Consider the following 14,645-nt stretch of genomic DNA (forward strand, 5'->3'; position numbering starts at 1 on the left):
AAATTGGAATACAGGAACTGGAATCTGGTCACTGCAACCTGAAAACTAGAATCTAAAATCTTGAATCTGGAATCTAGACACTGAACTCTGGAAACTGAAATCTAGAGACTGGAGTATTGAATTTGGAATCTAGAAATCGTAAGCGGGAACCTGAAAACTTGACTGGACTGACATCCGTAAACTGGAATCTAAAAGGTAAAATCAGGAAACAAGACGCTAGAATCTGAAAACTAGTAAACAGCATTGTGGAAACCTTGATCTGAACAGTGGGAAATGCGGAAACTAGAAACTGGAACGTGAAAGTGGAACCTGGAATATGAAGATGCAGGTTGAAGTGTTTACCTTGAAACTTGACTAAAATATCCTTTTAAATTTCTAGGGAGCCTCTTAAAGACGGTATCCCGAGGGAGACTTCCAAATAACAAAACAACGGAAGAAGAGTAATTTAGTAACGCTAGTCACGCTCCGCTAATAATTGGGCTAGTGATTGAGTCAAGTGCTGCATCTAATTTAGGCGAACGTAAATGGTAATCGGGCGAGAAGATTCATTCTCAGGCGACGATGTCGATTGTACGTCTCGCGATTCTTTTATGCCTCCGATACCGTCCAGCTACAGCAGACGGGGTTGGAACGTTTAAGACGACACGTAAGTTGCACGCTCGAACCTGGCTCTAGACTGAACTTGCAGATGTTGGTCCGAAACCGCTTTGGAACGAGACCCACGTGGACAGGCTGAAGAAGGACCTGCTGCAGAACTACGATCGATTTTTGCGACCCGAGCACAGCAACGACCCGACTCAGTTGAAGATCGCGCTGACGATTCTGCACCTGGAGATCGACGAGGCGAAGTCTACGATCATGCTGGATAGCTGGTTGACCTTGGTAAGTTCCGTGGGGAGGTCGCCATGTTATTGGTTTCTTTCGTTTGGCAGGAGTGGACCGATAGCAAGCTGAGGTGGAATGAGAAGGATTACGGCGGTCTCACGCAGATCAAGGTGGCCGATCATGAGGTGTGGCAACCGGATATCTTCCTGTACAACAGGTGAGTCGCGGCTCCCAACCCCCTCTAAATACTGTGGTTAATGGGCAATACTTTAACTGTCTCGGGTCAAGTTAATGACCTGACCACCCTCCAACGCAGGAAATGCTGAAAAGACGTACAAGACACGGTATGGAATACCCGCCAGGAAAGAAAGATTTGATGATGCTGTCATAGCAGATTTCGGAAAAAAATTATCGACTCATATTGCACTGGGGGTATTCCATACCCCCAGACCCCCCGGTGTTAAATTACGCCCCAAGACGTTTAACCCTTACATTTCTCGTGTATGGAACATATTTGGGAAATTTTGATGAAACTACCTACAAGATAATCATGAACATTCCTTATAGCCCTACACATTTTGGGGGGAGAATTTAACACCGGGGGGTCTGGGGGGTATGGAATACCCCCCAGGAAAGAAAGATTTGATGATGCTGTCACTGCAGACTTCACAAAAAAATAATCGACTCATATTGCACTGGGGGGTATTCCACACCCCCAGACCCCCCGGTGTTAAATTACGCCCCAAGACGTTTAACCCTTACATTTCTCGTGTATGGAACATATTTGGGAAATTTTGATGAAACTACCTACAAGAAACTACCTACAAGATTTCGGAAAAAAATTATACTCATATTGCACTGGGGGGTATTCCATACCCCCCAGCCCCCCGGTGTTAAATTACGCTCCTAGACGATTAACCCTTCCATCCCTCGTGAATGGAATATGTTCGGGATATTTTGATGACAATCCCTACAAGATAATCATGAACATTCCCTATGGCCCTACACATTTTGGGGGAGAATTTAACACCGGTATGGAATACCCCCCAGGAAAGAAAGATTTTATTATGCTGTCGTGTCAGATTTCGTGAAAAAATAATCGACTCATATTGCGTACCTCCCAGACCACCCGGTGTTAGAGGGGAAGTAAATAAAGCGTCACGGAAGTGTGAAATACGTGAAAATGTGGGGGAGGAGGAATTTGATGCGTTTGCAAAGGTGCAGGGTGCGGCGGTTGGGGGGAGAGTAAAAGGCGTAGTCGAAACGTATAAAGAGACTTGAAGGAGTAATTAAAAAGTAAATGGGATGAGAGTCACCAGAAAGATGTGAAAAGGGCTCGAAGAAGCGGAGAGATTGTTTGAAGGGAGCCGTAAATGAGATATAATAAGGGCGCCGAGGATGGATGGAGGATGGTAAGTGATGTGAAGAAAGTATGAAGGAGGTATCAAGGGGTAATGTTGAGGAACGTGAATGGGGTTTAAACCAGTCACAGCCAGAGGGTTGGAGATGTAAAGAAAATGGTGGAAAAAAGTATAAAGAAAAGATAATGAATAAATGAACAGGTTTTTGGTGGAATAGGGAGGAGGGGGGGGGGCAGAAAAATGAGATGAAGGTTTCAAACAAGGCCTTTTACAGCATGCTATTTATCGTTTGTGAAATTTTGAGAATATTGTATGAGGTGGAAATTTAACCGATCATAAATCGCTTTTAGTGTTGGCGAGGGGGAGCAGCTGCCTCGGGTTGGTAGTAAGAATGTGGTAGTCTACTCCAAAGGGAAAGTCTTGTGGGTGCCGTCAATAAAGCTAACCGCACTGTGCGACTTCAACATGAGACACTGGCCCTTCGACCAGCAGCGCTGTTACCTCAAGCTGGGGTCTTGGACCTTCAGCTCGCAGGAAATCAAGATGGAGAATAGCTCCATGTGCACGGTAAGGCTAGAAAGCACTAAGCATGGTCTCAACGCTTTGAAGACTAGTGCTAACGTCCAGGATCTCACTAACTCAACCGAATCGTAGGTGGAAGACACGGCGAGCGCCAGCTCGTGGGAAATTGAGGTGAGCGGCGAGGTTACCTCAACAAAGTACGCTTGCTGCGTCGAAACGTACGAATCGCTGACTTACCGCCTGAACATCACGCGAAAATCAACCCCGTACGTCGCCATTATCGTCCCGCCGGCCGTTGGTAGAGGAGGCGCTCCGTATCAAACACCTCATTCACGCGAAAGTTTTCAGTTTCGACGCTCCTGCTACTGGCGCAATTTTGGTTGCCGCCCGACGGCGAAGAGAAGATCATCCTGAACGGTATCTCGGCGCTCATGATCAACATGTTTCTTCTTTACTTTAACCATCAGAGCTACACGACCAGTGGCGAAGCCCCTCTAATTGGTAAGAGTTCCGGGACTGGACGCTTCATTTGTTTTCGTTTTTTGCAGTGGTCTTCTACAGCTGCAGCTTGTACATCGTGGGATTCGCGACCGTTTCCTCCGTCGTGGCTTACTCGCTGTGCAGGATGAAAAATCCGAGGCCGCTTTCGGGCTGTCTTAGATCTTCAATGCGAAGCGTTGGCAAATGGTTGCTGGTGAATGATGTAAGTGATCTACGATGCGGATCGTACCCTTCATGGTCTTCCCCATTATTTTCATTTCGACAATTTCTGTTTCGGTTTTCTCCTCCCACTAGAAGATCATTACCAAACGTCCTTCCGAAGACGAAGGCTTGGTCTACTCCACCCACAAACCCACCGATGTGCAGGTAACCAACCACTCCTGACGATATCATTGAACTCGGCAGTCAGGTCATAAAGATGCTTAAACGAAGTCAAAAATCAGAGCGTCTCCAAGTGACCTCTAGGGTTTCCCAATTGCAGCTCTTACTTTTTAGACACCGAATCCTTTTTCATTTCCCAAATACCATTTACAGTTTCCCTTTTCACACTTTTGGTTTCCAAGCCCAACTTTCAGGTTTCCTGATTTTTGGTTTTTAGTTTCTAGATCCTAGTTCCCCCCTTGGGATTCTTGGGAAGAACGTAGCATCGGGGGCTCTGGGGGGTATGGATATGGGTATGGAATGCCCATTAGTGCACGAAAATCTTATGAGTTACTTAGGAAAACTAACAATGGATCTTTCTGTTTGTCTGGGGGTATGGACCTGGGCCTCCATACCACCCAGACACACGGTTCTACGTTCTTTTACAAAGTAGCAGTGATTTGAGGTTGTAGATTACCCCCCAGTGCACGAATATCTTATGAGAGGCCTAGGGAAACGAACATTGCCTGGGGAGTACGGAGCTGGGTATATTCTATAGCGCCCAGACCTCCCGGTTCTAATTTCTTCTCCATGGTAACAGTGATTAGATGCTTCTATCTTAGGAAATAACAATTTGGTCTTTTATGAAATACGAGTAGTAATAGCCCTCGGGACTAATGTTCTGGGGGACAACGGGGCACCGGGGAGGTATAGAATACACGTGCACGAAAATCTTGAGAGCCTTAGGAAAAGTAAAATTGGATTTTTCTATTTCCTGCGGAGTATCCATCTGGGGGGTACTCCATAACCCCCAGACCCCCTGTTCCACTTTCTTCTCCAAAGTATTATATTTAATAACTCTTTATGAAAAAATATAATAATAACCATTGGCGTTAACGAGTTAGAGAAGAACATCAAGTGGTCTGGAAGCCCCCCCCCCCCTCCCGGACACTAAAATCTTATGAGAAGCTTAAGAGAAGGACATTTCTACTTTCAAGGGAGCATGGACCTGGGGGGTATGGCTACTTTCTTTTCCAAGGTAACAGTGATTAGAGGCCTTTTTCCTAGGAAAAGACAATTTGATCTTTTATGAAATACTGTAGTAATCCCTTGGGATTAATGTTCTGGGAGTGAAGGTTACGCCCCCAGGATGGGGGGTATAGAATACCCCTAATAATGCACGAAAGTTTTATGAGAGGCCTAGGGACAGCAAAAATGAACCTTTCTGTTTCCCTCGGTGTTACATTCTTCTCCAAATTATAAGTTATTTAAGATTTCTTTCTTAGGAAAGGAAGACTTAATGGTCATTACTGAAAATCTATAATAATAGCCATTGGGACACATTTTCTAGAGGACAACGTAGCACCGAGGGGTCTGGGGGTGTGGAATACCCATAAGTGCTAAAAATATAATTCAAAAGTTATAGACTAGAAACCAAATTCGAAAGAAAATTGAAAGGGCTGTAACTTTTGAACTGGTAGTCCAATCTTCAAACTGTTTGAAATTATGGATTCTACAGGGCACATTCTATAAGAAAATTTTTTTCCGGCCGATCTGAGACAATATTTTTTGGGACTCAAAAAAAGGCAGTGTATAACCTTCCTTTTTTACCAAAAATCGACTACACCAAAATTTCTCGGGAAAACACTTTTTCTTATTAATTTTGGGGCATAGACTCCAAAACAATTCGTACTTTTTCGATTAGACTTCTCAATCAAAAGTTATAGACTAGAAACAAAATTCGAAAGAAAATTCAAAGGGCTGTAACTTTTGAACTGGTACCCCAATCTTCAAACTGTTTGAAATTATGGATTCTACAGGGCACATTCTATAAGAAAATTTTTTTTTCCGGCCGATCTGAGAATTTTTTTTGGGACTCAAAAAAAGGCAGTGTATAACCTTCCTTTTTTTACCAAAAATCGACTACACCAAAATTTCTCGGGAAAACACTTTTTGTTATTAATTTTGGGGCGTAGAATGGAAAACAATTCGTACTTTTTCGGTTAGACCTCTCAATCAAAAGTTATAGACTAGAAACCAAATTCGAAAGAAAATTCAAAGAATCTTCAACTGTTTGAAATTATGGATTCTACAGGGCACATTCTATAAGAAAATATTTTTTTCCGGCCGATCTGAGACAATTTTTTTTGGGACTCAAAAAAAGGCAGTGTATAACCTTCCTTTTTTACCAAAAATCGTCTACACCAAAATTTCTCGGGAAAACACTTTTTGTTATTAATTTTGGGGCGTAGAATCCAAAACAATTCGTACTTTTTCGATTAGACTTCTCAATCAAAAGTTATAGACTAGAAACCAAATTCGAAAGAAAATTCAAAGGGCTGTAACTTTTGAACTGGTAGCCCAATCTTCAAACTGTTTGAAATTATGGATTCTACAGGGCACATTCTATAAGAAAATATTTTTTTCCGGCCGATCTGAGACAATTTTTTCTTCGGGTCTCAAAAAAAGGCAGTGTATAACCTTCCTTTTTTACCAAAAATCGATCACACCAAAATTTCTCGGGAAAACACTTTTTCTTATTAATTTTGGGGCGTAGAATCCAAAACGAGTCGTACTTTTTCGATTAGACTTCTCAATCAAAACAATTATACTTTTCCATTATCTAAACCTAAAGTAATAGACTGCTGGAACAGTGGTTCGATCAATTGTGTATAAACTCAAAAAATTTTTACAAGTTCTGAAAAGTATTTCAAATATCTCCCTGATATTAAAAAAACCCGAAATTTTACTAGTTCTGGAGAAAAGGTACAGGTATTGTCATTAAGTGTCTAGTTAATTAAAATCTTTATGGCAAAACCACCATCAAAACGCGAATTAAATCGCGAAATAAATTCATCGATCGAATCAAAATAAGTTCCACGAAAACATTTCGACCACGTGACCGAAACTCGCCTACATCTCTCTACGTGATTAAATAAATTACAGTATCCGCGAATGGTACAAGAATCGACATTGATCCGACTTATCCTAGATACAAACCGCACTAGACATTTACTTTAGCCCAGATACAAACCGCACGAAGCTAGGATAAGAACCCATTTCACATTACCCAAGATACAAACCCGCCAAAGTTTACGAAAAAATCCCCTTTGCCATGGATCTCGTACCACAAAAAGTGGCTGTAGTCCTACTGGCCCTCCATGAGCTTTGGGGGTCTGTAAGTAGATTAAAAGACCTTTAAAATGCCTTCAAGTTTCCAGGGGACTCCAGGAGGTTTTTGGAAAGACCAACAGACTACAGCGACCTCGTAAAAGCTTTTGGGGGATATTAAAGCCTTTTAGAGAATTAAACCTTTGCTTTGGAAGGATCTTGAATCTTCTTAAATTTTGAAACTCTTCCCCATTCGTTTATATTCAATCTTGATCGCATTTTGAGCCCTGATCTCCTGTATCTCTAATCTTGATTCTGAATCGTTAGTACTGTATCTTGGATCCTCGACTTGGATTCCATTTGGTTTCATACAAGACGATATGTCAAAAAAAGTGTATCCCACCCAGCACTAGTTTTTTAACAGTCGAATTCCAGGTCGCCCACGAGAAGAGAGGTCAACCGGACGATGAGGATTCCGATAAGAGGCGCATGCTCGCCAATTTAATTCGCGACGAATGGACCTTCCTGGCGGTCTGCATCGACAGGCTCCTCTTCGTCTGCACCACGTTCGCCTTTATTGTTTTAGCGATATGTCTCGCTTAAGTGGGGCAATATGTAAAAATATCACGGACCAAATTATAATTGTCGACACATTTGTTCGGGTTTTACTTTACATGATCCATAATAATGGGACGGCGTTTTATAAAGATCTAGTGTTAGTTTGTATGCGGTAACACGTCTACGTAACGTTAAGACATATAAATTATAAGGTTCAACCACTTCTGGGTAGCGTTGCAGAATTTTAAGTTTTAGGTGTGTTATCGGAATTAGTAAGTACCTAATCCTGTACCCGGAATTATCTAATTGCTCTCTCTAAGATTCTACACCTTTAACTTAAATTCAATTAAATTGGGACAATTTAAATTTGCCGCTAATCATCAAAAAGAGGGCGCTACAAAGCAGCGTTGAGTCCGAAAACTGGAATGTGTAAATTTGGAAACTGGAATCTGTACAATGGGCAAACTGGAAGTTGGAATCTAGAAACTGGAATTCGGAATGTGTGATCTGTATTAAAATTCAGAATCGTGCAACTGGAGTTTGGAATTTGACATTTGAAATCTAGAAACTACCATCTAGAAAACTGGAATTCGGCTTAGAATTTGCAAAGTGAAATCTTGGAGTTAAGAGTTGAATCCTAAAACCTGCAAATTTAACCCTGAAAATGAAACTGAGAACAGGAATCCGGAATCCGTAAATAGGTTACCAAAACTGGACGGTGGGATATCGAAACTGGAATCTACACTTAACCAGGATCTGGAAACTGGAATTTGGTCTAGAATCCTGTAATTCCAATCCAGTAACCGGAACTTAAAAGACAATACGATAGGAAAACGACTGGATTCTGGTGACTAAATCGTGGAAACAGTAATCGGAAATCTGTAATACGGGAACTAGAATTTGAAAAGAAAGAAAGCGGAATCTGGAGTCTTCATAAAAAACTGAGAAACGGGAGCTAGAAACAAAAACCTGACGGCCAATTTACTGAAAACCCGAATTTGTAAACCGGAATCCAAAGACCTAGAAAATTGAATCGAATATTTTTGCATCGAAACCTGGAACTGGTACGTGGTATCCGGAAACTGGAATTTCTAAACTATGATTATAGAAGCTGTGAAACTAGAAACTGAAATTTGGAGTAGGAAATTCGGAAAATGCAATGAAACTGTAATCTAGCAACTAGAATCTGAGTAATAGAATCTGGAAACCGTAATCTGAAAAATCGACTTTAGACCAGAATCTGGAAAATTGAACGGAAAACTGCATTCTGGAAACTTCCTAAAGTTCAACTTAAGTTATACGACTGGAATGTTTGACGGCTCGAGGGCTTACGGGTTTGGGGCGTGAAAGCTTGAAGGATTGACGGCTTGAGGGCTCGGGGGTTTGAGGGGTTGGAGGCTTAAAGGCTCGCTGGCTTGACGGCTTGAGAGATGTAGGAGTTGAAGGCTTAAACGTGAATGCCTGAAAGGTGAAGATCTGAGGGTTTGAGGGTCTGATGGCTTGAGGGTTTGACACCTTGAGGGCGTAAAGGGGTTAAAGGCGAAGGACTGAGGGCTTGGGGGCCTGGGGGCTCGCGGCTTAAAGACGAAAGCTTGAAGATAAAAGCGTGAAAGCAAAGGCTGGAGGGCTTAAAGGGTTGACGGGTTGCAAGATTGAAGGCTTGAGGGTTTGGCGGCTTACGGGCTTGGGGATTTGAGGGCTTGAGAGCATGACGGTGTAACGGCGTAACGGCTTCAGGCTTGACGGTTTGAGGATTTGAGGGTTTGGGAGTTTGAAGGCTTAAAGTCAAGAAGGCTTGAAGGCCATACGGCTTAACAGTTTGACACCTCGAGGTGCAAAGGCTTGAAAGCGAAGGACTGAATGCTTGAAGATTTGGTATGAAAGCTTGACGGTTTAGATAGCTGAGAGTTTGAGGGTGTTAGGGTTTGAGGGCTTGAAGGCTAGATGGCTTGACGGCTTGAGAGCTTAAAGGCTTGAAGGGGAGGCCTGAGGGCTTAAAGACTTGAGTGAAGGCATGAGAGTTTGTGACGACTTGAGGGCCTGGGGGCTCGCTGCATGAAGGCGAAGACTTGAGAGATTGATGGGTTGCAGAGTTGAAGGCTTGAAGGCTTGAAGGTTTGACGGCTTGAGGGCCTGGCGACTTGAAGGCTTGACGGTTTGCGGACTTGAGGGTTGGAATGCTTCAAGGCTTATCGGTTTGAGGACTTGAACGCTTGACAGTTTGAGGGTTTGAGGGCTTGAGAGGTTGGGAGCTTGAATGCTCGAAAACTTGAAGGCTTGATGGCTTGAGGACTTGAAGGCTTGAAAATTGGCGGCTTGAGGGCTTGACAATTGGAAGACTTAGAGGTTTGAGGGCTTGAATGCTTGAAAGCTTAAAGGTTTGAGGGTTTGAATGCTTGACAGTTTGAGGGCTTGAGGGGTTGGGAGCTTGAATACGTGAAAACTTGAAGGCTTGATGGCTTGATAGTTTGACGGCTTGACAACTTGCAGACCTGATTGCTTGGTGGCTTGAAGGTTTTCCGGTTTCAAGGTGAAGGCCTGAGGGCTTGACGACCTAAAGGTTTGAGGGCTTGACGGCTTGAAAGCCTAAATAAAGGTTTTAGGGCTTGACGTTTACTTGAAATCTTGCGGGCATGGGGGCTTGAATGCTTAAAAGATTGACTGCTTAAGGGTTTGAGGGTTTGAGGGCTTAAAGGCTTGTCGACTTGACGGGTTAAAAGCTCTAAAGCTTGAAGGTGAAGACCTGAGGGCTTGAGGGCTAGAAGATGAAGATTTGAGGGCGCGAGGTCTTAAAAGGCTTGAGGGTTTGATGGCTTGAAAGCTTGAAGGTTTGAGGGCTTGACGGTGTAACGTATTAACGCCGTAACGGCGCATCGGTTTGACGGTTTCATGCTTGCGAGCTTGGCGGCTTGGGTTTGAGAGCTTGGCGGCTTGAGGGCTTGATGACTTTAAAGCTTGAAGTCTTACGGACTTGGGGGCTACAGGACTCGAGAACTTGAGCGCTTGACTGAGGACTGACGACTGAAAACTGAGGACTAAAGACTGAGGACTGAAGACTGAGGACTGAAGACTGAAGACTGAGGACTGAAGACTGAAGACTGAGGACTGAGGACTGAAGACTGAGGACTGAGGACTGAAGACTGAGGACTGAAGATTGAGGACTGAGGACGGAGACTGAGGACTGAGGAGGGAAGACTGACGACTGAGGACTGAGGAAGACTGAAGACTGAGGACTGAAGACTGAGGACTGAAGACTGAGGACTGAAGACTGAGACAGGACTGAAGACAGACTGAGGCTGAGGACTGAAGACTGAGGACTGAAGACTGAGGACTGAAGACTGAGCACTGACTGAAGACTGAGGACTGAAGAGGACTGAAGACTGAGGACTGAAGACTGAGGACTGAAGATTGAGGACTGAAGACTGAGGACTGAAGACTGAGGACTGAAGACTGAGGACTGAAGACAGGACTGAAGACAGGACTGAAGACAGGAGTGAGGACTGAAAACTGAGGACTGAAGACTGAGGACTGAAGACTGAGGACTGAAGACTGAGGACTGAAGACTGAGGACTGAAGACTGAGGACTGAAGACTGAGGACTGAAGACTGAGGACTAAAGACTGAGGACTGAAGACTGAGGACTGAAGACTGAGGACTGAAGACTGAGGACTGAAGACTTAGGACTGAAGACTTAGGACTGAAGACTGAGGACTGAAGACTGAGGACTGAAGACTGAGGACTGAAGACTGAGGACTGAAGCTGAGGACTGAAGACTGAGAACTGTGAAGACTGAGGCTGAAGACTGAGGACCGAAGATTGAGGACCGAAGACTGAGGACTGGAGACTGAAGACTGAGGGCTGAAGACTCGGGACTGAAGACTGAGGACTGAAGACTGAGGACTGAGGACGGAAAACTGAGACTGAAGACTGAGGGCTGAAGACTCGGGACTGAAGACTGAGGACTGAAGACTGAGGACTGAGGACGGAAAACTGAGACTGAAGACTGAGGACTGAAGACTGAGGACTGAAGACTCAGGACTGAAGACTCAGGACTGAAGACTGAGGACTGAAGACTGAGGACTGGAGACTGAGGACTGAAGCTGAGGACTGAAGACTGAGAACTGTGAAGACTGAGGCTGAAGACTGAGGAAAGAAGATTGAGGACCGAAGACTGAGGACTGGAGACTGAAGACTGAGGACGGAAAACTGAGACTGAAGACTGAGGACTGAAGACTGAGGACTGTATACTAAGGACTGAAGACTCAGGACTGAAGACTGAGGACTGAAGACTGAGGACTCAGGACCGAGGACTGAGGACGAAGACTGAGGACTGAGGACGGAAAACTGAGACTGAAGACTGAGGACTGAAGACTGAGCACTGAGGACTGGAGACTGAAGACTGAGGACTGAAGACTGAGAACTGATGACTGAGGACTAAGAACTGAGGACTGAGAACTGAGGACTGTCGCAAGGGGTGAAAAAGACGGTACCACCCACCGTACCTGTAGTGCTAGAACACAAGGTGATTTTTACAAAATTTTTAGTCCCGCCTCAAGCAAGAAATCGCACCCTTCTTGGGGTAGATTTCATCAGAGACGCCGGTATCGTCCTAAACATACCTGAGAACCGCTGAAAATCGAGCACTACACCGAGTACTGCACGAGTTCCACGCTCTTTCCATAGCTACCTCTTACGTCGTCTAGTGTAAAAACAGTCGCAGGTAGCCGTCCACTGCAAAACTGATGTCTTTTCCTTCGCATAGGCCAGAAAGAGATGAAAATATAACTGCATAATTTGTGTATACCTCACAGACAAGCTTTGAAGTGGGCGGCTACCTGTGATGATTGACGTAACTGTTTTTATACTAGAAGAGCAATAGTAAAGGCCAGCAGATCGCATGTTGTAAAAATAAGAAGTGCGCATTTTTTTGCAATTTTAACCATACATGCTTCTATTAAAGAAAAACTGATATTCGGAATCTTGAAAGTTGAGGGGTACGGGAGTTTTATGTCGATTCCCTGGGGATTTCCGAGTAATGCACTTCGTGTCGCCTTCGAAATTTGATCGGGGAATTCAAATAGGTGCCCCATTGCATGGCTCCACTCGCCCTTCGTAACGATATTGAAGCAAAATTAATCAATTTATTTTACGTACAAAGCTTCTCGGCTATTTAAGTGGCAATTTACGTCCATTATAGAAATGGGACCTCATTAAGTGATTGTTGCGTTAACTTCAATTGCTGTCCCGAGACGCAAAGATGATACGTCTCTTAATCGTGATTGCGTGGTTTTACGTCAGTTGCGCCCGCGGGGATGGTGTCCACGATCACGGGCGGAGTAAGTAATTTACAGCGAAATTCAATTTTTCCCACAAACACCGTCAGGAACCGTCTCGAATCCGCTTTGGAACGAGACCTCGCTGGACAAGCTGCGGAACGACCTGCTGTTGAACTACGACAAATTCGCGAAGGCCGTCGAGGGTAACGTCACCGAGGTCGGGATAGGTCTGACAATAGTCTACGTGGAGACAGACGAGCTGAACTCGACGTTCACCTCGTCGATGTGGCTGAAACTGGTGAGCATCCCCCCCCCCCCTTCGAGCTGACGAGCTCACGCTTGGTTTCAGTCGTGGAAGGATCCAAAGTTGGTGTGGAGCAGTCAGGATTACAACGGGATCGACTCGCTGAAAATGGCCGATCACGAGATCTGGCAGCCGGACATCTACCTTTTCAACGGGTTTGGGGGCGGAATTCGAGAGGGGGTGATTACAGACGTTAACATTTCAGCGCGAACACCGGAGGCGAACCGATCATACGTTATGGCAATCCGTACGCGTTGGTCCAACCCGATGGGTCAGTGGTATGGGTACCGCCGATCAAGCTGACCGCCCTGTGCGACTTTGACATGTACTACTGGCCGTTTGACACCCAGCGCTGTTACTTGAGATTCGGTTCCGGCAGTCGCTCACGTGCCGACATTCGTTTGGTGTCGAAAGGAGTCGATGTGAGTCCTCCTCAGCGTTTTTCACGACCTCTCCCCTTGCTTTCAGTTTAAGACCGCCATTCCCATCGTTCAGTGGACGATTGCGTGTACAGATACCATCGTTGAGGTGACACGTGCCGGCTACCCCGATCAGTTTTACCACGTCCTCTACAACTTGACCTTAACCCGCAAGCCGTCCACGACCACCACGGTAGCAACAACCGTCATTTGCTGCTCCGCCTGCCTGGTGCTCGCCCAAAGGTTCCTCACGTTCAAAACCGGAAGGGGTCTCATACTTCGCTGCCTGACGTCGGTAGTCCTCTGCATCTTCCTCGTCTACTTCGGCACGCGAGTGGCGCCCAAGAGATCGGCTGCGCCCTGGATAGGTTTGCCACCAACGCTACCAAACCAATACACCTCCCCTCAATTGCAGTTTCATTTCTGAGCGCCTGCCTATTTCTGCATTGCATTACCGTGATCGAGTCCGTTATGGTGACCTGCATGTCCAAATTGAGCAACCCCAAACGCGTAGCGTGGAAGGTGAAAGGGTGGCTGGGTGGCAGGTTCGGGCGCATTCTGCTTCTGGACGATTGCATTGTAGAGGTGAGCGCATTAGGCAACACCGCGTTATTGTTTGTGAGTTTTTAGTGCGAGAGGTGCGTCGACTCCACCGATGACCAACATGGCGGGAAGTGCGCGGCCTCTCACGATTGGGAGTTGTGCCACATCGCGATCGACAGGTTGCTGTTTCTGATCTACTTCTTAATCCTGGCGCTGTTGATTTTGGCGTACATAATTTAAGCGTTTCAATAAATTGTCATTCAAGCGACGCCCTTTTTGCTGGCTAAATCTCGAACCCTGAATCTTTAATACTGAATTATGTAACACGTAGTCGCTTTGTCGTTTTAAAAGTGTATTTTGTTAAACATGCGGAAATTTCCACATGTACCGCTTCATAGCGAACGTGAACGCGAATATGTCTGGAATAAGAGCGATAGCTACACGTTGATTTTCCATGAGTATGCATTTTTCAGATAAAAAGCTAGTGAGACCGTGGTACGGGGATCAATTTGAATTAGACTGTCAGCCATCACGTAGCTTTTTAGTGGTACACTAAAATTCTAAGCAAGAATGTAATTTCTGCTAGTTTTTAATCGCGTAACGAATATGCGTGTGCAAATAGACGAATTGCAGTAAATTCCGAGACGAAGAAAAAACTCTTCAGCAGCCTGATTCGTAGCGTGGTAAAATATACGCGAAGGAACATTTTCGAGTCGGAATAAATGACATTAAAATTGACTTAACAAGAAGACTTACTGTGCGTTTACGCATTTACCACCCAAACCATCACTGACAAAGACAATTAATCGGTGAATTGCACCTGCACCAAGACCTAGTTAATAAATTGGGTAAAATTAATATCCACA

At 44.8% G+C, this 14,645-nt stretch overlaps 2 protein-coding genes across 2 annotated transcripts; both read left to right on the forward strand.

The window, feature by feature from the left end:
- The first annotated feature begins 508 nt into the window (after positions 1 to 508).
- On the forward strand, positions 509 to 7,336 carry LOC116161844 (acetylcholine receptor subunit alpha-type acr-16-like). The gene is made up of 8 exons (XM_031475317.1): positions 509 to 646; positions 689 to 882; positions 933 to 1,042; positions 2,537 to 2,753; positions 2,841 to 3,006; positions 3,057 to 3,209; positions 3,257 to 3,411; positions 7,116 to 7,336. Exons 1-8 carry the CDS (start codon positions 562 to 564, stop codon positions 7,281 to 7,283), a joined length of 1,248 nt encoding a protein of 415 aa, XP_031331177.1. The 5' UTR covers positions 509 to 561; the 3' UTR covers positions 7,284 to 7,336.
- Positions 7,337 to 12,435: 5,099 nt separating this feature from the next.
- LOC116161808 (acetylcholine receptor subunit beta-like 1) lies at positions 12,436 to 14,048 on the forward strand. Its single transcript, XM_031475275.1, has 7 exons — positions 12,436 to 12,573; positions 12,621 to 12,811; positions 12,863 to 12,972; positions 13,023 to 13,239; positions 13,286 to 13,604; positions 13,652 to 13,821; positions 13,867 to 14,048. Exons 1-7 carry the CDS (start codon positions 12,495 to 12,497, stop codon positions 14,017 to 14,019), a joined length of 1,239 nt encoding a protein of 412 aa, XP_031331135.1. The 5' UTR covers positions 12,436 to 12,494; the 3' UTR covers positions 14,020 to 14,048.
- The last annotated feature ends 597 nt before the right edge of the window (positions 14,049 to 14,645 follow it).

The sequence above is a fragment of the Photinus pyralis genome, unplaced genomic scaffold (assembly GCF_008802855.1).
Source record: "Photinus pyralis isolate 1611_PpyrPB1 unplaced genomic scaffold, Ppyr1.3 Ppyr1.4_LG10, whole genome shotgun sequence".
In the NCBI taxonomy this organism is placed as follows: domain Eukaryota; kingdom Metazoa; phylum Arthropoda; class Insecta; order Coleoptera; family Lampyridae; genus Photinus; species Photinus pyralis.

Excerpts from the sequence above, each read along its gene's own strand:
- LOC116161808 (XM_031475275.1), top strand. The coding sequence starts at position 12,495 with ATGATACGTCTCTTAATCGTGATTGCGTGGTTTTACGTCAGTTGCGCC. Across the intron at positions 12,574-12,620 it reads TGTCCACGATCACGGGCGGA|GAACCGTCTCGAATCCGCTT; the intron begins GTAAGTAATTTA and ends AAACACCGTCAG. Across the intron at positions 12,973-13,022 it reads GACATCTACCTTTTCAACGG|CGCGAACACCGGAGGCGAAC; the intron begins GTTTGGGGGCGG and ends TTAACATTTCAG.
- LOC116161844 (XM_031475317.1), top strand. The coding sequence starts at position 562 with ATGTCGATTGTACGTCTCGCGATTCTTTTATGCCTCCGATACCGTCCA. Across the intron at positions 647-688 it reads TGGAACGTTTAAGACGACAC|ATGTTGGTCCGAAACCGCTT; the intron begins GTAAGTTGCACG and ends CTGAACTTGCAG. Across the intron at positions 3,210-3,256 it reads TGGCGAAGCCCCTCTAATTG|TGGTCTTCTACAGCTGCAGC; the intron begins GTAAGAGTTCCG and ends CGTTTTTTGCAG.